Source organism: Cervus canadensis, chromosome 2 (genome assembly GCF_019320065.1).
Source record: "Cervus canadensis isolate Bull #8, Minnesota chromosome 2, ASM1932006v1, whole genome shotgun sequence".
In the NCBI taxonomy this organism is placed as follows: domain Eukaryota; kingdom Metazoa; phylum Chordata; class Mammalia; order Artiodactyla; family Cervidae; genus Cervus; species Cervus canadensis.
In genome coordinates, this window is record NC_057387.1 from 79,504,387 (window position 1) to 79,528,887 (window position 24,501).

General features: G+C 37.0%; 1 protein-coding gene across 6 annotated transcripts in view; it reads right to left on the reverse strand.

The window, feature by feature from the left end:
• Positions 1-24,501, reverse strand: part of PATJ (PATJ crumbs cell polarity complex component) — a 361,174-nt gene that overhangs the window by 333,230 nt on the left and 3,443 nt on the right. For all 6 annotated transcript variants that reach the window (XM_043461136.1, XM_043461135.1, XM_043461132.1 and 3 more), the window contains exons 2-7: positions 14,873-14,929; positions 14,611-14,777; positions 12,397-12,591; positions 10,823-10,962; positions 3,072-3,267; positions 692-820 (exon numbers count right to left, since the gene is read on the reverse strand). In XM_043461136.1, coding sequence (XP_043317071.1) covers positions 692-820; positions 3,072-3,267; positions 10,823-10,962; positions 12,397-12,591; positions 14,611-14,777; positions 14,873-14,894 — 849 coding nt within the window. In that variant the 5' untranslated portion in view covers positions 14,895-14,929. The remainder of the gene's footprint in view (positions 1-691; positions 821-3,071; positions 3,268-10,822; positions 10,963-12,396; positions 12,592-14,610; positions 14,778-14,872; positions 14,930-24,501) is intronic.

Consider the following 24,501-nt stretch of genomic DNA (forward strand, 5'->3'; position numbering starts at 1 on the left):
AGCAACAACAGCAAAGACGTTAACCCATACAATTTATATGTCATACTGATTATCATGGACAGTCTATGTAACATAAACTCATTATTAAGTAGCTTCAAATTTCTAAAGTACTTTTTAAAAATTCAAGGTAGTACTTAACATTTTCTTCAATGGAAAACTAAGCAGAAATAGTTGATAAATTTTAAAATGGCCCACTTTCAGTTTAAACACTGCTAAATCATGAAGGGTAGTATTTTTATTTATAATGTCAAAAAATTATAATTCTAGTGAAATTTATCTCATGCAACATTGGAATAAAAGTTTGTAATCTTTGTACTATCTTAACATTTACACCCTTGAAAGATACACAGAGAGAAAATAACATGGATACTCAGAATGCAATTCCCATTAATGATTCCTTTCAATAAAAAATATTGTCTTTTGATAGAGTCAAGATGACTGTCAATCACAGCGCAAAAAAAAAAAAAACAAAACAAAACATACACACACACCCAAAAATACTGATTTAGGAGCTTTTTAAAATAAAACAGAGTGAGTACACATTAACACTTACAGAAAAAAACATTTCTAGCTATCCTTAAGTTCTGGTCACAGAATCATAATTCTAGTAACCCATGTTACATAATTACATTTTAAGCCATACAATTTAAATTGTATAAAACCAAAATGAAATAAAAGAAGGTCAACTTACTCGATCTGCTAATCCTCCAGGAACTATAGTTCTTACAACGACACCACTTGATTTTCCCCCAACAATTCCAAAACCTAATCCAGAGCCATCATTAATGAGCTCAACTTCTTCAATATGGCCCCAACGAATCTACAAAGTAATAGCAAGCAAAAACCAAAGTGTTAGTAAAAACATATACATTCATTGCTTATCAATACAGTAATTATTAGAGTAACAGATACACACAAAAAATTAATATTCATTAATATTCATGTAATTAATCAAGTCAACTTTCTAGCAACTCAGAGATGAATTCTATAGGATCAGAGATCCTCTTAAGGATTTTATAATCTAGTGGAGAGGCAAACTGAAACATAAGCAATTAAAATACAAGACAGAATATTGGATCATAAGACACTGTAGCTCCAAGCGGAGAGAAACACATTGTCTCTTTCCCCTATCTATGTCTGATACCTAGCACAGTGCCAATCACCTAGTTGGAACCAATAAACATGTGTTTATCTGAATTAAAAGAGAATTATAAAATATTATAAAGATGTGAGGGCTGTAGAGACAAGAGGTCAAATCCAATGAAAAATTATGAAAGACTTCAAGGGAAAAAGGCAACCCACTCCAGTATTCTTGCCTGGAGAACTCCATGGCCAGAGGAGACTGGCAGGCTATAGCCCATACAGTAGCAAGGAGGTGGACATGACTGAGAGACTAACACTTTCAAGGAAAAGGCAGCATTTCAATTGCTCTACAGAGAAAAAATACATTTAAGCAAAAGGGAAATTTAAGAGCAAAGCTAGGCTTAGATAAGGAGAATAACTGAAGGTTTTAGAAGAGGAAAAAACAGGAGCAAAACAGTGGTTTAGAAAGATTAATCTGGCAGCAGTGTGAAGCATAAGATGGTGAGAAGGACAGAGTGACCAGAATGATTGAAGAGACTCTGAAGGAGAAGAAATGTAGACCCAACTGAAGATATTGGCAAAAGGATTATACAAATCAGACTAAAAGACATAAGCATTTTTCCTCTAACAGCAGGCTCCATCAGAATTATACATTAAATCCACATAATCCACCTGCAGGGCAAAAGTCTACCCTTCAAGACATTAGGACATACTTCAGTTCAGTTCAGTCGCTCAGTCGTGTCCGACTCTTTGCAACCCCATGAATCGCAACACATACTTAGTTTTTCTATTATACTAATTTGGAAAGTTATTACACAATGTTAAAAATAACCAGAGTTATCAGGAATATCTAATAGATTCACACCTGGAACAATATCTAGTATCCAGGAAGCAACGATGTTTGCTAAAAATGCCTGAATTAGGGACAGCAGTTAATATTCTGCCCCATGCACTGTGCTTAGGTCTTCACATGCATTCTTATTTAAGCCTCACATTTAATGCAGTCTCATTTAATCCTCAGGACATCTCTGTGAACTAGATAACATCTCTGTGAACTAGACACTTTGTTATTACTTTCAAGCAACAGATGATGAAACTGAGGTGTGGAGAACTCAAAGCATCTGCCCAGTAAGACTCATTTATGAAGTAAGAGCTGGACTTGAACCCACCTTAGCCTGACTCCAGACTCCTTATTTTTAACCACTGTGCTAAGCAACTTACCACTTTGTTCATTCCATTTATTATGTAAATTGTTTTTTATAAATATTACTGACTACAATAGGGAAAACGTCTGTACATTAGTGTTGTGACCTTGCACTGTACCCAGAAAGTCTATTTTTTCTTTTTCCTACTGAATGAAAATTAAATAAATCAGCCAGCACTTAGTGTTATAAGAAAATAAGATTTATTAGATTGTGTTCTGAAGATGCAGGTCAAAATCTATGAAATGTTACAAAGCAAGTTTAAAGATTCCCAAGGGAATGTAATCTTTTATTCTTTTTTAACTTTTATTCTTTTAAATTGTTCAGTACACATCCTTACACGCAAAAAAAAAAAAAAAAAAATTCTGTAATTTTGCAGTATCCATAATCTAGGCATAAAAAATCCAATTTATAAAAATAATACTTTTAAAGCAAATAACCAAATCTTAAGATACTCATAGTAAATCTCTAATTAAAACTCCCAGATTAATTAGTTAAGTGGTTACATGACCAAGGAACTCTTTCCATTACCAAACAAATTACACCCAATACTATAAATTAACCCCTACATTAAATAATAACCTTAAACAAGGAGAAGCAGAGGACACTGAAAAACACAACAAAAACTCTTCATGAACTATCTTGTTTAACATGCTAATGCTGTCTTTGGAGATGTAATCTTTCTTGAACTATGACAAGTAAAATGACATCTTCTAAATATCTTTACACTTATTAAAAACAAAGGTATGATTCAAAATTAAGGATTTTTCCAAATTTGCAACTCACTGTGTCAGGCAGATTTGCATCAGGTAGGCTGGTAGAAATGCTGCTTTTTGTGTGGACTGGCTCCCTGGCCACGACTAGACACAAAGATCCAGTGGTTTCTTGTAACAGTGCAATTGCTTGCTGGTGGGAAATGTTCTGATCCAGTGGCGTGTGATTAATAGCCAATATTTGATCATTTTCCCTTAACCTTTGATCCCTTGATGACAGAAGAAAATATTAAGTGATATAACAGCCAGATTTTTCTAACTTTCTATTTTATATTGGACTATAGTTGATTAACAATGTTGTGATAGTTTCAAGTGGACAGAAAAGTGACTCAGCCATATATATACATGTGTCTATTCTCCCACAAACTCCCCTCCCATCCAAACAGCCTGATTTTCAAAATGTATTATTCAAGTAGTTTATACCTTATGGTACTACTTCAGTTAATACAATTATTGAAATATTTAATTGCATAATGTAACAGAGCTCTTCAGAGTGCTTTTCATCAAAGCACTTATTAGCTAATTAACCAATTAAGTAGTGGATCCCTACACACCACACCATTTTAAAAGCCATTTGGCTGGAAAATAAGCAAAAACAATGTATAGGGCCCCAGTGCTAAAGCTTTGCAAGTATAGGCATTGTCCTCATTGTGGCACCATCCCATACCCCTGAACTCCTTCCAGTCTGACTTCTACATGTACCACATAGGGCTATATGGTCACCAACAACCTCCACTCTAGCAGATTCACCCCATCTCCATTGTCCCTTACTTCTCCAACATTTGTCAATAGGAGCCAAACTCTCCTTGAAAAGCAAGAGATTATTTCCAAATCTATATCTGAGCCCTTATCTCCTTCCCATCACCAATCCCCAGTTGCTAACCAAGGAAAAGGGGATATTTTTAAAAAGAAATTAGCAAAATCTTAAGGAAAAAAAGCACTATTATAGTTAATATTTTTTAATTATTTTAATTGGTTTCTGCCATACGTCAACATGAATCAGCCATGGGTATACATATGTCCTCAAGGCAAGAATACTAAAGTGGTTTGCCATTCCCTTCTCTGGTGGACCATATAGGAAGCATCACTACAAACAAAGCTAGTGGAGATGATGAAATTCCAGTTGAGCTATTTCAAATCCTAAAAGATGATGCTGTGAAAGTGCTGCACTCAATATGCCAGCAGTGCTGCAATGAACATTGGGGTGCACGTGTCTCTTTCAGATCCGGTTTATAATAGCCAGGACATGGAAACAACCTAGATGCCCATTAGCAGACGAATGGATAAGAAAGCTGTGGTACATATACACCATGGAATATTACTCAGCCATTAAAAAGAATACATTTGAATCAGTTCTAATGAGATGGATAAAACTGGAGCCCATTATACAGAGTGAAGTAAGCCAGAAAGATAAACACCAATACAGTATACTAACGCATATATATGGAATTTAGAAAGATGGTAATGATAACCCTATATGCAAGACAGCAAGAGACACAGATGTACAGAACGGACTTTTGGACTCTGTGGGAGAAGGAGAGGATGGGGTGATCTGAGAGAACAGCATCGAAACATGTATATTATCAAGTGTGAAACAGATCGCCAGTCCAGGTTGGATGCATGAGACAAGTGCTCAGGGCTGGTGCACTGGGATGACCCAGAGGGATGGGATGGGGAGGGAGGTGGGAGTGGGGTTCGGGATGGGGAACACATGTAAATCCATGGCTGATTTATGTCAGTGTATGGCAAAAACCACTACATATTGTAAAGTAATTAGCCTCCAACTAATACAAATAAATGGAAAAATAAATAAATAAAACTTAAAAAAAAAAAAAATGCCAGCAGATTTGGAAAATTCAACCAAATTCCAGGCCACAGGACTGGAAAAGGTCAGTTTTCATTCCAATCCCAAAGAAAGACAAAGTCCAAGAATGTTCAATCTGCAGCACAATTGTACACATCTCACATGCTAGCAAAGGAATATTCAAAATTCTCCAAGCCAGGCTTCAATAGTATGTGAACCGTGAACTTCCAGATGTTCAAGCTGGATTTAGAAAAGGCAGAAAAACCAGAGATTAAATTACCAACATCCACCGGATCATTGAAAAAGCAAGAGAGTTCCAGAAAAACATCTACTTCTCCTTTATTGAATACGCTAAAGCCTTTGACTGTGTGGATCACAACAAACTGTGAAAAATTCTTCAAGAGATGTGAATACCAGACCACCTGACCTTCCCCCTAAGAAATCTGTATGCAGGTCAAGAAGCAACAGTTAGAACTGGACATGGAACAACAGACTGGTTTCAAATCAGGAAAGGAGTACGTCAAAGCTGTATATTGTCACCCTGCTTATTTAACTTATATGCAGAGTCCATCATGAGAAATGCTGGGCTGGATGAAGCACAAGCTGGAATCAAGATTGCAGGGAGAAATAGCAATAACCTCAGATATGCAGATGATACCACCCTTATGGCAGAAAGTGAAGAATTAAAGAGCCTCTTGATGAAAGTGAAAGAGGAGAGCAAAAAAGTTGGCTAAAAACTCAGCATTCAGAAAACTATGATCATAGCATCCAGTCCCATCACTTCATGGCAAACAGATGGGGAAACAATGGAAACAGTGAGAAACTTTATTTTCTTGGGCTCCAAAATCACCGCAGATGGTGACCACATCCATGAAATTTAAAGACAGCTGCTCCTTGGAAGAAAAGCTATGACCAACCTAGACAGCATATTACAAAGCAGAGACATTACTTTGCCAACAAAGGTCCATCTAGTCAAAGCTATGGTTTTTCCAGTAGTCATCTATGGATGTGAGAGTGGGACTATAAAGAAAGCAGAGCACCGAAGAATTGATGCTTTTGAACTGTGGTGTTGGAGAAGACTCTTGAGAGTCCCTTGGACAGAAAGGAGATCCAACCAGTCCATCTTAAAGGAAATCAGTCCTGAATATTCAAGTATCTAATAATACTGAACTGGCTTGCCATGCCCTCCTCCAGAAATGCTTAATATAGTTAATATTTATTGAGCACTTATTAGGAGCCAGAAACTCTGCTAAATGCTTTACAGGCATTATCTACTTTATTTTTCACAATCACCTGTTAAAGTACTTAGTTAAATTTTACATGTAAGAAAGGGAGTTTAGCATCTTATCTAAAGAGTCTGACTGTAAACCATACTCTGTAACTTCTTAAAGTACATACCAAGAGTAGGATTTACTCTCGTTTACTATATATGACTTCATTATCTCCTAAACACCCCTCCTCCTCTTCGTTATCTCCACAGTTCCTTCTTATCTTTATCTCTCTTGTATCCACCCATCTCTCCTTTCTATTCTCAATGTCAACCATCTAACTGAGATCCTTATCTAATACCTAAAGTCTGACTTGCAAAATTCCTCAAGGTTTATTTTTCTAGGCTCCCCTGTGCTGAATCTGCAAGGAGATCCAACCACTCAATCCTCAAGGAAATCAGTCCTGAATATTCATTGGAAGGACTGATGTTGAAGCTGAAACTCCAAAACGTTGGCCACCTGATGCGAAGAGCTGACTCATTTGAAAAGACCCTGGCGCTGGGAAAGATTGAAGGTGGGAGGAGAAGGGGACGACAGATTATGAGATGGTTGGATGGCATCACCGACTCAATGGATATGAGTTTGAGTAAAGTCTGGGAGTTGGTGATGGACAGGGAGGCCTGGCATGCTGCAGTCCATGGGATCACAAAGAGTTGGACACGACTGAGTGACTGAACTGAACTGAACTGTGCTGGTATTCTTCATCTCAAAAGTATATAATGACTGTCTATGGTTGTTGGCCAATAAGGAGAGTCAAAGGAAAGAATTTTGTCATGACTGTTTCATAAAAGAACTTCTTTAACCTTCAAAAGTAAAAATCTCTCTGAGAAGGGATTCATCTCAGAACAGAGAGGTATAATTCATAAATTTAGAGTTATGAAAATTTCATTATATCACCCTTATGCTTTTCTCAGGTCACAGCAGCAGCAGATTCAGCAAAACTTCATCAAGGACCAAAATTCGGTAGCTCCTGACCTCTAGGACACAATGTAAACTTGACTGGTATTCAAAGACCACTACATTTGGCCCCAAAGTACTCTTCCAACTTGGCTTCCTTTCTGTATAAACCCCTTTTCAACTATCCTGATCTACTCTTTCCCTCTCAAACATGTCTGGTATTTCCTGCTTTTGTGTAAATGGTTTTCTCTATCTCTAATGCCCTTCCACTCCACTGAGCCAAATTCAATCCACCCTCCATGTTGCAAGGAAGTGTCATTGCCTCTGTCTCCTGTCTCTTCATCACTCATCTCATTATCATGATGCTCTGAGCTATTTGCTTACCACTCACTGAGCATTCATCTTTACTAAGTATGCTGGCCACAGAGCTACCTACATCCTTCCCTACTAGATTTTAAGTTTTCTGAGAAGAGGGACTCATATGTTTTATACTCTCCTTTGGAACTAACAAATTGGGTATTTCAATTTTTGATGCCAAAATTGTGGGTGGCTCTTACAACAGGTCACATTGCATTAAAAATGTTGCTTATATATATCCTTTTATTACTATTAGGAAAGGCTTATGTTATATTAGAGAATAAGAATATGATATAAAATTGTACATACTTTAAGACCTTGTCTTTATAAAAAGAAAATGTTCTAGTGAATTTCTTGACAGTCCAGTGATTAGGACTCAGCACTTTCACTGCTGCGCCCTGGGTTCAATTTCTAGTTGGGAAACTAAAATCATGCAAGTGACATGGTGCAGCAAAAAAAACATTCCAATGTGTTTCCTACAGTTGTCTTAAGGTAGTCAAAGTCCAGGAGGTTTCTGGTATGTAGGAGGAGGAGTTAATATATTTCTATATTTTATATTATAGCCATGTATTACTTTCAAAATGATTTTCATAATTTTGAAATATATACATATTTTTTAACATATATGAAAATGTTGCTTGTGAACTCCTCCCTAGTCCTGAAGAAATCTTTTTTTTTTTTTTAAGGAACATTTATTTTTAAATATGACCACCCCAGGACAATATCCAGGAATCACCTTCCATTCTCCTATCTCCCACATCCTCCTTCCTCTAACTTCTTCACCTAAATTCCTACTCACAGGTTATTCATTAAGGGAAATTTCTTAATTAATCCCAAATGAATGAGTTGCTCTTGAATCTTTTTGACCCTGATATATTAATAACTCATTTTGCAATAAGTTGGTCCTTAATTTACTCACACTCAAATTTTCTATTTTCTGGAAATCAATTCTATTTTAATCTACCTTTTCCTCTACCCAATAGACTTCCAGGACATCTCATTTCTTTCCAGTCAGTATCTGCCTACGGAATATCAACTTAACCCAAAATAAACCGCAGAAGTCTTCTGGAAAATATTATTTTGATGCATTCTAAAGCTGAACTCATTTTACTCCTACTATTATTTATAATTTAACTCTTTCATACTATATATACAAATGAATTCGCACTTTGCATTCAAGGTGAGACCAGTTCTTTTCTGTCCACTGCAACATTCAGGAATAATGGATTTCCGTGACTTCAAGAGCCAAAGGATGTTCAGTAAGCTCCTGATATAACACAGTTCTATGTGGAGAATCCTCAGAAGAAAGAAAGACCATTTAAAATGATCCAGAAGGTCCTGCATGGCTGGCCTCTACCTCTCTCTAGTGACTTATTGTACTGCCTTGCACTAAACTCCCACATCAGATAAACACCAGACACACTCTTAAGATATGAGTTGTGTTCCACCTCTTCTCAGGGCTACAGGTAAAGTGTCTATTCCTCTCCCCGGCACCTTCTGCCCGGCACCTCTGGAGACTCCACTGTTGCCTCTCAAATTTCCTTTAAGCACCACTGCTTCCAGGAAGCCCCCTGACTACTTAGCTGTGGTGACAAGTCTTTACACACTCAAATATGAAACTACTCTTTTCGGAAGTGCTCACCTCAAATTGTACTTACAGACTAATTAGTACAGAGTAATTGAGACGTAAGAATGGACCACAAAATGGTTAACAACATTGAAAATACACTAAAACCACTGAATTATATACCCAAAAAGGGTGACGCTTACATTATGTGAATTATATCCCAATAATGATTCTTAAGTCAAAAAAAATTAAAAAGAAAATCTGAGCCAATCAAAGTTAAGTAGCCTTTTTGTCAAGGGACTTCATAGCCTTAAAGAAGCTACTGTCAAGTGACTCTGAGTCCAGTTTACCCTGGATTGCCTAGCTTTGCCAGAATAGTCCTAATTATACCTGCTGTCTCAGTGTCATATTAATGGCACAGCCTCTAACTCTCCAAAATGTCCCAACTTGGACAATAAATTATATGATTATCCTAAGTATGTATATCTAATCTCCAAACACAGGGTTGAGCTTCTCAAATATAACCGACTACTGGACTTCACTGGTGGTCCAATGGTTAAGAATCCACCTGCCAATGCAGGGAACACAGGCTCGCTCCCTGGTCTGGAAAAATCCCACATGTTGGGGCAACTAAGCCTGTGCCGCACGACTACTGGGCCTGTGAGCTCCAGAGCCCATGCTCTGCAACGAGAGAAGCCACCACAATGAGAAGTCCATGCACCCCAACAAAGAGTGGCCCCTGATCACCACAACCAGAGAAAGCCCAGATGCAGTAACAAAGACCCAGCACAATGGAAAACAAATTTAAAAAATTCTTTAAGTGTAATGGATGAATATATCATGGTGTATTTGTATGGTTGAATACTATACAACAAGGAAAATGAATGAACAGTGCTACAATCAAGCATGTTGATGAATTTCACAAATGTAATATTGAATAAAAGAAGCCAGATGAAAATAAATGCATATTATAAAATAAATATATAGCTGACTACTGCTATAACTCCTCAGAGCAAACTTTAGGAAATGCTCCATTAGACTGTAGAATAAAGGTAGAAAGGTCATAAAAATCCATCATTTCTGAATTTTCAGTTGAGATTAGAACTGATCCCCAATATGTGGATAACATAAATCCAAAAATATATTATTGACAGAGTTTTCTGTAATAGTTATGCTACTGCTGCTAGCTTTCTAATAGGCAATAGTAACACTAATATATCTTTTTAAAAAGTAATAATATAATGAATAGTGTGCTTTTTAAATAAGAATAAACTAAAGAGCTGAAATCAAGTAGAGACAAAATACAAGTCTTACACATAACCCTTAGAAAGATAAAACTCAGGCACAAGTGCAGAGGGGGAATCACATAGACTTGAGGGATTTTTGTTGACAATAAGTGAAATAAACAGCATGTTATGACCAATAAAAAAGTTGTTACAATCTCAAGTTTAATAAATAATGTAATATGTAGAATGTAAATTTCAATATGCCCATCTTACTGGTCAAACCATTGCTGCATCACATTCAGTTGTGAGAGAGTGTGATGGAATGGAAAGAACATGAGCTTTGCCATCAGACAGTCTGAGAATCACATCATGGTTCCAGCATTAACAGCTCTGTGACTACAGGGAAACCACTCAACTTCTCTGAACATTCACATCTATAAAATGGGATAATGATACTACTAGCTAGACTGACGCCACAAGTGTATGTGAGAATATCTGCAAAAGGTCTGAAAAATGCATAAGCAGAGGAAAGCATTAGCTGCTATTGTTAACTGTTCTGGTATGACTAGTTTCTTACTCTCCTTAATGTTTTTCAGAATTGTTAGAAAAAAATTAGCAAAAAGCAAAATGAACACACTTCCTCACCTGCCAACTATACTCCCTGGCTGCACTTCCTTCACGAAGATGTTGACTTCTCCCAGATTTTGACCTCTAAGGGCCACCACACTGAATCCAAGGCCTCCAGTTGAGGGCCGTTCTATATCTATGTATTCGATTTGTCGGCCCTAATGAAGGGGAATTTAAAAAAAGTCAATTAAGTTTACATTTAACCAACCTGCCCATTCTAAGGAACTAACGAACTAACGAACTAAGGAACTAACTAATTTCTATTTTGTAAATAGCCCCCAAACAGCTTCTCTTAAGTCATTTCTAGGAAACCAAATAAACTCAGCATTTCAGTAATAAATTATTTATTTTGGGAAATCCTCTCACTTGATTATTTTCAGTAGAACATAAGGGGGCATGTGCACTGTTCTGCAACCTCAGGGAATTGGAGAGATATTTTCACACTTCATTCACAGTATGAGATGAATCCCAAGCCAGATGAAAATTCCTGAGAAAAAAATGTCTTTTCCCATAGTAAATTCTAAATTGCTTTTTATAATGAATTTCTCTAAATTCTCTTGAAGCAACATATTCTTATTTTTAAATAAGAAAAGCAAACTAGACTTATCAAAAAATATTTTAGTGTTAGACCTAAATCAGAATCAGCTGCATTTTTTAGGGTTCCGTTTTTAATTCTAATGTGATAAATTAATATTTTATTAGGTTAATTCAAAAGATTACAGAAAGGCCACCATTCAAATGGGGCTACCTGTGACAAACAAGTATTTTATTGCTTTGGTGAATAATTGCATTTATTATATAAGAACTTCATAAACATAATCAACTAATAAAAGCATCACATAAAAATAATTATTAGTCAAATTAAGAGGACAGAGCAATTAGATCAAAAAAGGAATTAGGTGTAGAACATTATTTAACTATCACACCTTAAATAGATTCTTTTTAACTTTCAAACTCAAGTTTCATTTTTTAGGGTACTTGTTAGAAGGCAAGGTGAATAAAGGAAACTAGCACATCTAAAAATTCAACTGTCACTCATTTGATTTTAATAGATATTAAGGATGAAATGGGATTACTCTTTCAAATGTTTTCCTAGATGTTCCGAATTATAATTTTCCAAATTACATTTGGATTTTAAATATACTATAAATTATATATACTAGATTTCCAAATTATATATACTAGATTTTCCAAATTATATTAGTTCTAACTCCCATTGATTCTGTTTTGATATAAAATTAAAAATAATTTCAAAGGAATTATATCACTTCAGCAGACATATTATTTTTCCTTCTATGAGCAAAACTGTGAGAATCTCTTTCCTTACAAGTGTACAGATGTGTCAGACTGGAGTCATTGTCTTAAAAACTATCCTCACCATGCACATGGATATTTTCCTCATGTAATTTTAAACAAATTTCCAACTCATAGATTAGAAAATAGTATCAACTCCTCCTAACAATATAAAAACACAAGCAAACAAAACACAGAGTAACACATTTTAGAGGCAAAAAGTGTGAGTGTATGTTTCTTTTTTAACCTCCAACAAGAGAAATAAAGTTAAATAGTCCCCTGACAAGACATAACTTTACCTGGGCCATCTGTTGTACAACTGAGTTAAAATCTTCATTTCCTGACTTTGGAGTCCAAGAAAATAACCCAGATACAGTCAAGTTATTAGAGGACCTGTGGGCATTCCCATTAGTAATGGCACCATCCGTGAACACCAATAACCCTTTCCTAGAAAAATCAAAGTTGGCTGAACAATCTGAGGGTATATGGCTGAGCTGTTGGAGAAAAAAAGAGAGAATTATCAACAGAAACCTACAGACAAGAAGTATTTCTATTTATTAAATATTATATTTTATCTCTCACATGTATAATGGCATGCTAAATATATACATGTGAAAGAAATAAGATACAGATACATGAATCTGTGTTTATAAGGCTATAAATGTTTTATTTAGTATTATACAAAATGTTTAACTTGTTCTCATTTCCTGCCTTCTACTGTTATCTAGGTTAACATAGCATGTAATATAGCTCATTACACTTTATATACACTTTATGTGACATGTCCAGTCACATAAACATGCATGTAAGACCCTGAGCCCTTCTCCATTGATCTATACATTTCAGTGGCTCAGTTGGTAAGGAATCTGCCTGCAATGTAGGAGACCCGGGTTTGATCCCTGGGTCAGGAAGATCCCCTGGAGAAGGAAATGGCAACCCACTCCTGTACTCTTGCCTGGAGAATTCCATGGACAGAGGAGCAGGGCAGGCTACAGTCCATGGGATCGCAAAGAGTTGGAGGCAACTGTGCGACTAACTTTCACTTTCATACATTTCCATGTGGGGAAATGTATGCAGGTACACAAAAGATATGCAGGTAGTATATTCAAAGATAACTCAGCACTTATTAAGTGCTTGCTATAAGTAAAGTACTATACCAAAACTCTTATACAGTATATCACTCAATCTTTACAATAGCCCTAGAGATACTCTTATTTCATTTTGTGAACATGGAAGCTGAACCACACGGGGATTAAATAACCTGCCCATTAGTAGCACGTGTATTGCAGAGCCACTTAAACACTAGTGGGGAAAAAAAAAAGGTGGGGGGGATTCAGTAATTAAGGAAAAAGAAAAATAGAGGTTAATTTTTAAAATATCATTGGCTAAGGGACTTCCCTGTTGGTCCAGTGGTTAAGATTAAGACTCTGAACTCCCAATATAGGGAGCATGGGTTCAATCCCTGGTCAGGGAACAAAAATCTGTCATGCCTCATGGTGTGACCAAATTAATTAATTGATTGATTTAAAAATATCACTGGCTGATACAAGTACCAACACAATGGAACAAAGGAAATATCAAGAACAAATGTCATAAGACTCACAGAAAAAAATCAACACCCATAAAAACTCTATGAAAACACAGATAGGAAATCACATGGATTTTATAGCTGAATGAATAAAATATGATCATTTACATAATAACTGCACACTAAATAAACATAAAAGATTGTTATTATGATGGAGCAGTTGCTTAAGTCCAATTTTAGTCCAGTATGAGTGACAGTTTTGTAGTGATCTTTCCCAATTTCTATTGCCACCAATAGCATTCACTGCTGTGATATACTCATTCCATTATCAGAGAATATAGAAGCTTCAATATGGGGAGTGCTAAAATTCTGGTATAAATTTTGATCTAGGGAAAGTAATTCACAGAAAGACATATGTGCAGAATTTAATCCTTAGTTATAGAAAAATCACTTGCTAAATATTTATGGATAGGCATTTTGGTTTATCAGCAAAAAGCATTTTTTTTCCCAAATTTTGTTAATTTTCACATAACAACTCTGCTATATTATCTTCAACTACATTTAAAATTCTGCCCATATTTAATCTATAAGATAGCTACTATTCAAGCTCAGCTTCTAGAACAGATGATTTAAAATCAATTTGCAATCCCTGACCCCAAAATAGAACAACCAGGAAAGTAGGTAAAAACTCTTAATTGACATCACTCCAAGCAGAGGGGCTATGTGTCCTGTAATTCTGAAGAAAATGTTGAGAATTTTCAAAGCATCTGAACTTTACATAAATAAGTATAAAAACCAGACTCCAAAGCCAAACACAAAACTTATTATCAACATTTTTAAACTATCTATGCCAATGCTACCTGCACACAAGTCCCAATACAGTCTCTCTGCGGAATTCAGAGCAGACTGTTTGTATCTGTCTCCTTCCATCTTTCTTTGTTGGTTTGAATAATAGCAACAGGTAAAATCGTGATGGGTAACTTACTTGCCCCTTCAGTTGCTTGATGGACTGTTGAAGTGTCAGTATCTGGTTGAAAAGGGGGCTCTTTAGTGTCTCATAAAACAGACAGAGCTTTTCATTCTGCGAAGTGTCACCCTTCTCCTGCAATTTCATTTTCAAGCGATCAAGAACTTGCAGGACCTGCAGTTTATCTTTTTTAAGAAGGATAATGAGTACAAGTTAAATCCCATCTTACATTCCATTTTTGAATAATTAACTTAGTGAAAGAAGTATATATCTAGTTTACCTGTAGCAGGATTTTCAGGCATTTTGAATTACTGTCTTCAATCACTTTTACAGAAACCTAAAGAAAAAATTGTAAATACAACAGAAAAATTATTTTCAACTAGTGTATACAATTCTACAGTCCTATAGAAAAGTCAAAGAAAACCTCAAGAACATTCTCCATCAAAAGATTTCATTCAAGAAATTCAAATTAAAAGCCATACATAGCCACTAAAATGGCTAAAACTAGAAAGCAAACAGATCATTGTAAGTGGTGACAAAAATGTGAAGTAACTGGACTCTGACACATTGTTAGTAGGAACGTAAAATGGCACAAACACTTTGAATAACTGTTTGACAGTTTTTTGGAAGTTAAAACTACACTTACTATATGACCCAGTACATTTCCACTTCTAAACACTCACCCAAAAGTGAAAATATATGCCCACAAAAGACTTATGCAAAAATGTTCAGGGAATTCCCTGGTGGTCCAGTGGTTAGGATTCAGTGTTTTCACTGCCAAGGGCCAGGGTTCAATCCCTGGTCAGGAAACTAAGATCCCACAAGTTGTAGGATGTGGCCAAAAAACAGCAACATAGCATTTTTATTTATAAAAGCCCCAAATCAGAAAAACCCAAATGTCTAATAACAGATTAAAAGATAAATCAATTAAGATATGTAAACAAAATAGAATATCCAGAAATAAAAAGGGAAAACATTACTGATACACACAACAAAGATGACTCTCAAAAAGTGTTGAGGAAAAAGAAACAGACCAAAAAGGATATGAATGCCTGGGCACAGTGGAAAGGAGTTGACTAGGAAAATATCTGAGGGAGCTTTTTTGGGGTGATGGAAATGTTCTTTTTTTTTCCCTATGTCCTATGTTTTGAAAGGAGTATCACTTAAACCTATGTGTACATTTATTACAATTCATTGACCTACATATTTTTGTTATATTTTATTGTATGTAAGTTATACTTAAAGAAAGTTAATTTAAAAAAAAAGAGAGAGAGATCCTAGGCTGGAAAAGAACATCCAAATAACGGATAAAGAAGATATTAGAGAGATTAGGGGAAAAAAATCCAAACTAGTCATCAAATGATTATCACCCAATCTGGCATTGTCCATGGATAATGTTTCTTTAATTCCAATGATCTGCTCAAACTAGCCTAAAATGTAATCAAAACTCAAAAAGTTAGGACTTCCCTCGTGACTCAAGGTAGAGAGTCCACCTCCCGATGCAGAGACACAGACTCAATCCCTGGGCCAGGAGGATACCACGCGCCCTGGAGTGGCTGAGCCCATGAACCACAACTACCAAGCCTGTGTTCTGGAGCCCGGAGCCGGCAACTACTGAGCCCACAGGCAGCAACCACTGAAGTCTGCGCGCCCTCGAGTCAGGGCTCCGCAACCAGAGAAACCATGACAATGAGAAGTTCTCCCGCCGCAAGAGTAATCCCCGCTCGCCGCAACTTGAGAAAAGCCCGCACAACAACAAAGATTCTGCACAGCCAAAAAAAAAAAACCCTCAAGATTTTGGCAAACCCTTTTCTCTGTTGAAAACGGCACTTTCACAGTGGTCACGTAAACAAAAAAAAAAAAAACAAAACAAATCACAGCGATCACTTTCACATCACATACACTATGAAAGTGTATCACTTTCACAGGGGTACACTGTTGTAAATGAACCATCTAAGAAATATGAGCATGACACAGTCACACTGTTCTTACATCATCTCTGAATACACTTCTGAACACAATCTTTATCTCCTAACTCAAGGTCATTAAGCAAGAAAGCATATTAGAAACCAGTAAGAGATGCTTTCAGCATTGATAAAAGGTTCCTATATTCCATTCAAATATTCACTGGATTCCATGTGAATAGAGCATCATCACAGAAAAACTTGTGATGTGCTCAGCATCTCAACTATGCAGCCCTTAAAACTACCCACTGACAGGTAAATGTGAATAATGGAAGGGTAGTCACAATGGCACTGTCCTTTTCTGTAGCAGAACTTAGTCCAAGAGTGGACAAGAGCAGCTTTCTGGCCATTAATACTGCACATCAACCTCTCTAAATCAAAGAAAGCAAGCTAACACTATGAAGTGCTACTTTTTATATTAGATTGGCATTTTCTAATAATAGCTTGTACCCCAGATGTCATAGAAAAACAGGTGGGAAAATAAATCTGCACAATCTTCTAGGAGAGCAACTGAGCAATATCTATCAATATATTAAATTCATACTCTCTTCTACCCAGAATATTAACTTCTGAGTGTCTCTCCTAAAGAAAGGAGAGGCAAAAAGGCACACTGATGATGTACAAGCACATTTGCTGCATTGCTTTTAACAATAAAACTCCTGGAAAAATTAATCTATCAAAATCAGTCATTAAAATAATGAATATGGTTGAAATGTATTGAAATAGGAATGAGTGGGTAATGGTTATCAGCAAGCCTGTGGCTCAATCCTTCATCGAGGGATTCCCAGATTGATGCCAGGCCTCCTCTGTGCAAACAAGCTAAAAGGTTTTAATAGATAACACAGTCTCTCATTTTAAAATGTCAGGAAATACCTGATCTGTCTTAATTGCTATTATAAATAATCTGAGAACATATGGATTTATAGGGCATAGCTGGCTGGAAGATGGGAGGTAATCACAAAGACATTTTCTATTTGGGGAATTAATGAAGTATAAATCTTGGGATTCCCCAAACCGAAGAGGCTTCCTTTAAGAAAATGCTTCTGTGTATGTTGTCCACAACTGGTCTGGTAACCCCAAACCAAACAAAAAATAATGTGATCCTAGGTTGAATTTTACTCAACACATTAAAAATATCAGTAAAAGTCTGTTAAAAATCACAGTAAAAGTCTGTTAGAAATACATTTATGAGTAACTTAACATCAGTCTATGTTTAAGGAGGTATTTTAAGCATGTTGATAATATGTCCTAGTATGAAACAGTGACATTCTTTGGAAGCTGTGTCTACTGGCTGGGGGCTCCTCCAGAAAGGAATTCTGTGCCTAGTTCCTGTGTTCCCCTTTCTTGCCTGTAACCTCGGAATCACGATTAAGGTTTGGTGCTGGGTAAAAGCTCTCATTTACAGGAGGGCAATTCAACCCTTTTTGTTAACACAGGAACACCAGCTAATCCATGCATGTGTGTTCAGTCACTCAGTCGTGTCTGACTCTGCAGCCCCATGAGCTGTATGTAGCTCGCCAGGCTCCTCTGGCCACAGAATTTTCCAGCCAAGGATACTGGAATAGGTTGCTACTTACTACTCCAGGGGCTCTTCCCGACTTAGGGAATCGAAGCTTACACCTCCTGCATTGGCAGGCAGATTCTCTACCACTGCATCACCTGGAAGCCCCATTATCTAACAGACACATTGAATAAGGACAACAATAAGTTTCAGGATATATGAACTATTTTCCCCCTTTTTAAGAAAATAATATATATTGGTGTATGTATCGTTTTCTAGATTTAGAAAGATAGTCAATATAATAATAATGATAACAGGGGAAGAAGTGTGGAAGGGGAGATAAAAAATTAGACCTGTACTTTATAAATACTAAGGTGGTTTTTTTTATTTAAAAAGCATGTATTATAACTTGAAAAGTAAAAGGGACAAAATGGCTAAGACGGCCTAATGAGAGATCAAGATAGATATATAGCAAGAAAATGACAACACAATAGGATGATTATATTGTAAGGCATATACATACAATAGCAAGGGAGTGTACCATATACAAAATAGATGGGGAAACAATGGAAACAGTGAGAGACAATTTTTGGGGGTTCCAAAATTCCTGTAGATGGTGACTGCAGCCATGAAATTAAAAGACACTTGCTCCTTGGAAGAAAAGCTATGACAAACCTAGACAGCATATTAAAAAGCAGAGACATTACTTTGCCAACAAAGGTCCATCCAGTCAAAGCTATGGTTTTTCCAATAGTCATGTATGGGTGTGAGAGTTGGACTATAAAGAAAGCTGAGCGCAGAAGAACTGATGCTTTGCAACTGTGGTGTTGGAGAAGACTCTTGAGAGTCCCTTGGACTGCAAGGAGATCCAAGCAGTCAATCCTAAAGGAAATCAGTCCTGAATATTCATTGGAAGGACTGATGCTGAAGCTGAAAACTCCAATACTTTGGTCACCTGATGCAAAGAACTGACTTATTGGAAAAGACCCTGTTGCTGGGAAAGATTGAAGGTGGGAGGAGAAGCAGACAACAGAGGGTAAGATGGTTGGATGGCAGATAGCATCACTGATGCAATGGCCATGAGTTTGAGTGGGCTCCGGGAGTTGGTGACGGACAGGGAAGCCTGGGGTGCTGCAGTCCACGGGGTTGCAAAGAGTCAGACATGACTGAGCGACTGAACTGAACTGGACCATGTGCTCAGAGAAATCATAAAAGGAGAGTGACTGCCCTGCCCACGGAAGTTTGGGAATGTTGGAATGAGAACACACGAGAGACCTCTCTCAGAAAAAGAATGGAGTATAAAAGCAGAGTGACCATTTGTCCTCATTTACCTAAAATAGTCTCAGATTACTCAGCATCTTTATTAATAGCAATCCATTTCACTCTCAGAAGGGTTCCAGTTTGAATGACGTATAGGGTGCCCTGAATTAAGGACTTCTTAAATTTTAGTGAGCCTCAGGATCACCCTGAGGGATTGCTAAAACACAAATTGTAAGACCCACTCCTAGTGTTTCTGATCCTGCACATCTAAGCCAAGTCCTGAGAATCTGCATATCTAACAAAGTTCCCCTGTAATCCTAGTGCAGCTAGTTTAGAGACCACAATCAGAGAATTACCACATACAGGTATAAAAGTGCATGACTCTCAGTGAGACTAGTAACTAGCTCTGAATGAACTAAGGTCTCTAAAGGCAGCAGAAAGGGCAAAAAAGTAATTCAGACCAGTGTTACTACACATGTAGACTGTGGACTGATGCTTCACCCACAGAGATAAACACCAAAACTGGTACTTAAGCATTTAGAAACCATGGAATGTGGCAGTCATGTAGGTCTATTAAATTTAGTAATAATAAACACAACTTACATTGTGTTTATTTTTGTAATTTCCTTTTTCTAACAATTCATTTTTCTAATAATTTCATAAAAATGTCAGTCCTTGAAAGACTAGGAGAGAGGAACCCTAATCTTTCATCACTGAGTTTGAAAAGCACTGGTTCAGACAGACTATTTTGAGAGGGTCCTTGTAAACAATGCTAAGTAGACTACTCTTTATCCTGTGAGCAGCAGGAAGCAATCAAAGGCTTTTAAGTAGGGAAATATTGAGTCCAGATTTCTGTTTAAAAAGGTAATTCTGGTAACAAGATAGATTAGTGGTCTTCAAACTTTTCGAAACACACATTCCCATCAGTTAAAAATACGTTGACCACTCCCCTTACCATCATTATAAATATATATTACTATATTTACATGTTATATGTGTTTTAAAATATACATAAAATAGAAGCATCATGAGAGTAAGGAAAAAATAATAAAAAGCAAAATTTTATTGTCCTTTTCTTACTCTCTCAAAAGATCTTCCTGCACATTTTGAAAACCATGGTGGTCAATATCTTTCAGTAAGGATTCAGGTTAGAACCTGGTTAGCCTCATATTTATGAAAAGCTAAACTATGTCCACAGAACACACCTGGATAATTACCACAACTTCATGATGTTGAGTAGTATCTAGGGAAGGGCACTAGGGCTTTCAGAGTATATGAGGTCAGAAGGAAGAAATCCAATAACTGTATAACTGACCGACCAGGAAGTAGCATGGATGGAACCCATGTTTCATTCATTTTATGGTCATAGGAAATCTCTGGCCAAAGAATTTTGACCTCTTTGGCCGGGCAGAGAAACTGACAGGGCTTACAGCAAGGAATTTCAAGCTTGTTTAGACAGGGTAAAGCTGCGTCTACCTTGTGGTAGACAGGCTACCTACAACGGGTCAGAGGCCAGGCATTAAAATGCCATGGCGTGCTGCTGTCCTCAGAGCTGCACAGACCCCAGAGAACCAGTAGTCTATTATGCTTACCAGCTTCCACTCCATCATTGATCAAGAGAGTGTGTGCCATGAATTTTTCATGTCTGGTTCACTGTGGGATTTGATTGAAGGAAATTATTATAATATTGTGGCTTTTAAAAAATACCCATGCCTTTAGCCATTACCAATTAATGCAATATTTGAGAAAAACTGCTGCAGAGTTAGAAATTTAATTTGATTTAAATTTCTAGGTGGAGGAAACTTATTGAAAAGATTTATTAACTGCCTTAGTTCAAGAATGTAGGCCAATTAAGGACCCTGAGAAACATACTCTGCAGATTCCCAGTAGCACACAAGACTGTAACTCCCTAAGACATCTATGTTTCTTTCTTAAATTGAGCAAGATATCTTATGTCTTGAAAATTTGGTTTAACAAGACATCTTATATTTTTATCTTAGAAAACTGAAAGAAAAGATCACTGGCATCCTGTATAAGGGAAGCACAGGTAGTCAGCCTGTTACTGCAGGTGGAATTGGGCAGATCACAGTTAGACTGCATGTAACTCTTCAATGGCAATTCCCCAGAGCTCAAGGAAACTGGGGACTCTGAACAATCTAAATGCTATTAACTACAGATGAAGTCATGATTTCAGAGGTTATTCAAAAATTGGAATACATGAGCAACTTTAAATTTCTATTGCTTCCTTAGCAGAGCAAAGCTCAAGTTGTATCTAGTTGCCATGGCCATGTCTTCAAAGCTCAGTGTTTATGAGGTATTGATTAAATAGAAAACAAACTCTCCTTGCCAAGGAGTAACAATGGCTCTTCACTCAAACTACAGATAAACACACCTGCTGTCATCCTAGTGTAGAGTCAAGACAGGTCTCCTAGCCGGCATTCCTATCAAACAGCAAAGCCTTTTCTAAACCCCTTAGACGTTTAAAAAAAAAAAAAAATACTGTATTCTTGGCTGCCATCAAAACACCATACTCCTGGAATTTTGGAAACAGATGTATATAAATTCTAAAATGATCCTGATATTTCAGGGCCATGTGCCTAAGCCACAGGCAATGTTTAAGTCCACTTAATGTTGGACATTTAGGACATGCTGAAGTCGAAGCTGAAAGATTCCATGTTAAACTCAGAACTGAAAACTAAGTCATTTTATCAGAATAATTCAATTAGATACATACTAACTTTTCTCACTAAACAATTCATAGTTAACCAAAGCATATCAGTTTCTGCCTATAACCTGTCCATTGTGTATAAACAAAGTTAAACTGTTTTATGACATGCTCTTTTTTTCCTGTTGGTGGCAGTTTTTTTCCAATGGTCAGCAAAAAAAAAAAATAATAATAAACTGGGCAATTTTCACTTACAGATCTCTGATGTGTAGCCAGTCACTCACTCACTGAAAGAACCGGGCATTCACACTCCTCATTAATGGTTAGTTTCCACCTCAAATATTCTGTTCAGCTCTTCCCACATTGCAGACTGTATGCCCTTAACCTCTCCCAGAAATAGAGTCATGCCACATTTGGGGTGCTTGTGATACTCAAAACAATCCGAACAAATTGTGAAATAGGCCAAACTATTCCCTGGCGGCTCAGATGGTATCCACCTGCAACGTGGGAGACCTGGGTTCGAACCCTTGGTTGGGAAGATCCCCTGGAGGAGGGCATGGCAACCCACTCCAGTATTCTTGCCTGGAGAATCCCCATGTCCAGAGGACCCTGGCAGGCTACAGTCTATGGGGTTGAAAAGAGTAGGACACGACTGAGTGACTAAGCACTTGCTTTAGACACCTTTCACACTAATGTTCACCCTTCTCTTGACCTTTTCCCAAAATCCATTTCATCTGTCATTAAATCAAGTAACTAGTTTTTGGGTGCCTACTATGTACACTGCAGGATCATTCTGTATAATGTCTCATTTATCTTAATGATGTATCATCTTTTTGCAAACGCAGAAAAGATCTTGCAATTTCAAAAACTAAGGGGAAAGCACTCTGAAAGGGTAATGACAGGAAGACTGCAACTGCCACTTTGTGGGGAGGGAAGGTCAACTGCTGAAGGCTTTTTCAGCAACTAGCTACTTCAAAAATGAGAGTCAGAGATTTCACATTTTCAATAGGGAGGGAAAGAATGTTTGTAAACTTGACCATCAACATCTACTTACTTCATCTTCCTCTCCTACCACACTCCCTCCTGGAGCTTCATTTCAAGTTCCAGAAAATAATACGGTGAGGGACTGCCTTTCCCATTGCAGAAGCCTTACCCAGGCCCTGTTATCAACATCATGCCTGTCAATTAAGGGCTAACGTTAAATGAAAACAGGTCTGTCTGTCCCTGAAACGCTGCAGACCTGGGCCTCAAAGCTATCTGCTAACCAGACGTGTGCACAGCATCAAAGCACACGTTTGGCTTGTTGTTTTAAGAGTAAGATCAATATTAGAGAATGCTCATTTCACAGAGATTTTACTAACTTCATTTAACCACAAGGCAGCTTCACAAATGCATGCAGTCAATATAGAGACAATTCAAATCTGAAATTCTTAAAACACAAACTACCTTTGTTTACAATATTACTGGGTGGCCAGGTTTTAAACTATATAAATGGCAATTATACTATATGTTTATCCTTCCGCTTTATCTCAATTTTACATTTTTAAGATTTAGTCATGATGATATACAAGCTCCTTTTCATTCACTGTAACTAGTGATTAGTAGGAATTCATGATTCATTCACCTAATCTCCTGTTGAGCATTCCCTACTGGTCACTAACACAAACAAGGGATTAGAACTAAACATCTTTTTCGATAACCAACTTTTTTCCAGGTGATTCAATAATCAATTCTCAAAATACAAGAGAATCTATAGTTTACAAACTTTGAAATCATAGAGACCTGGGTTCCATTCCTGGAACCAGCTCTGTGTTCTTGTGGCCAATTGCTAAAATTTTCCTATATTTTAGCTTCCTTATTTATAAAGTAATTAATAAAAGTATTACATATCTATAGCTGGATGGACTAAATAAGAGATTATAAAGCAGCCTGAATGCAGTGAACATTCAATAAACAGTAGCTACCTGGTGACTCAGCAGTAAAGAATTCACCTGCAATACAGGAGACACCCAGGTATCTTCCTGGGTCGGGAAGATACCCTGGAGGAGGGCAAGACAACCCACTACAGTATTCTTGCCTAGAGTCTCCTGGACAGAGGAGCCTGGCAGGCTACAGTCCACAGGTTCGCAAAGAATCAGACACGACTGAAACAACAGCACACACACTATTATTAATATCTCTTTTCAATCAAAATTATCTAAGCTATTTGGGGGCTTCAAAAAAACAAGTAATTGTTTTAGCTGCGATTTTTCTTCTGTAGTCAGTAGTAGTTGCTTCTCAAAAAACTAAACAAAAAATTTCACCAATGCAATGAATACAAGGGAGGTGGGAGTGGGGGTGCCTAAATTTGGGAGTTTAAAAAAAAATCAATTTATAAATCAAAATGTAAGGGCTTCAGTAAACCAAACCCTCTTAAGGATAAATATATATTGAATCCTAACCCACTGCTATTCAATAGAAATATAGTGTGAGCCACAGATGTAATTTAAAATTTTTCTAGTAGCCACATGTAAAGCAAA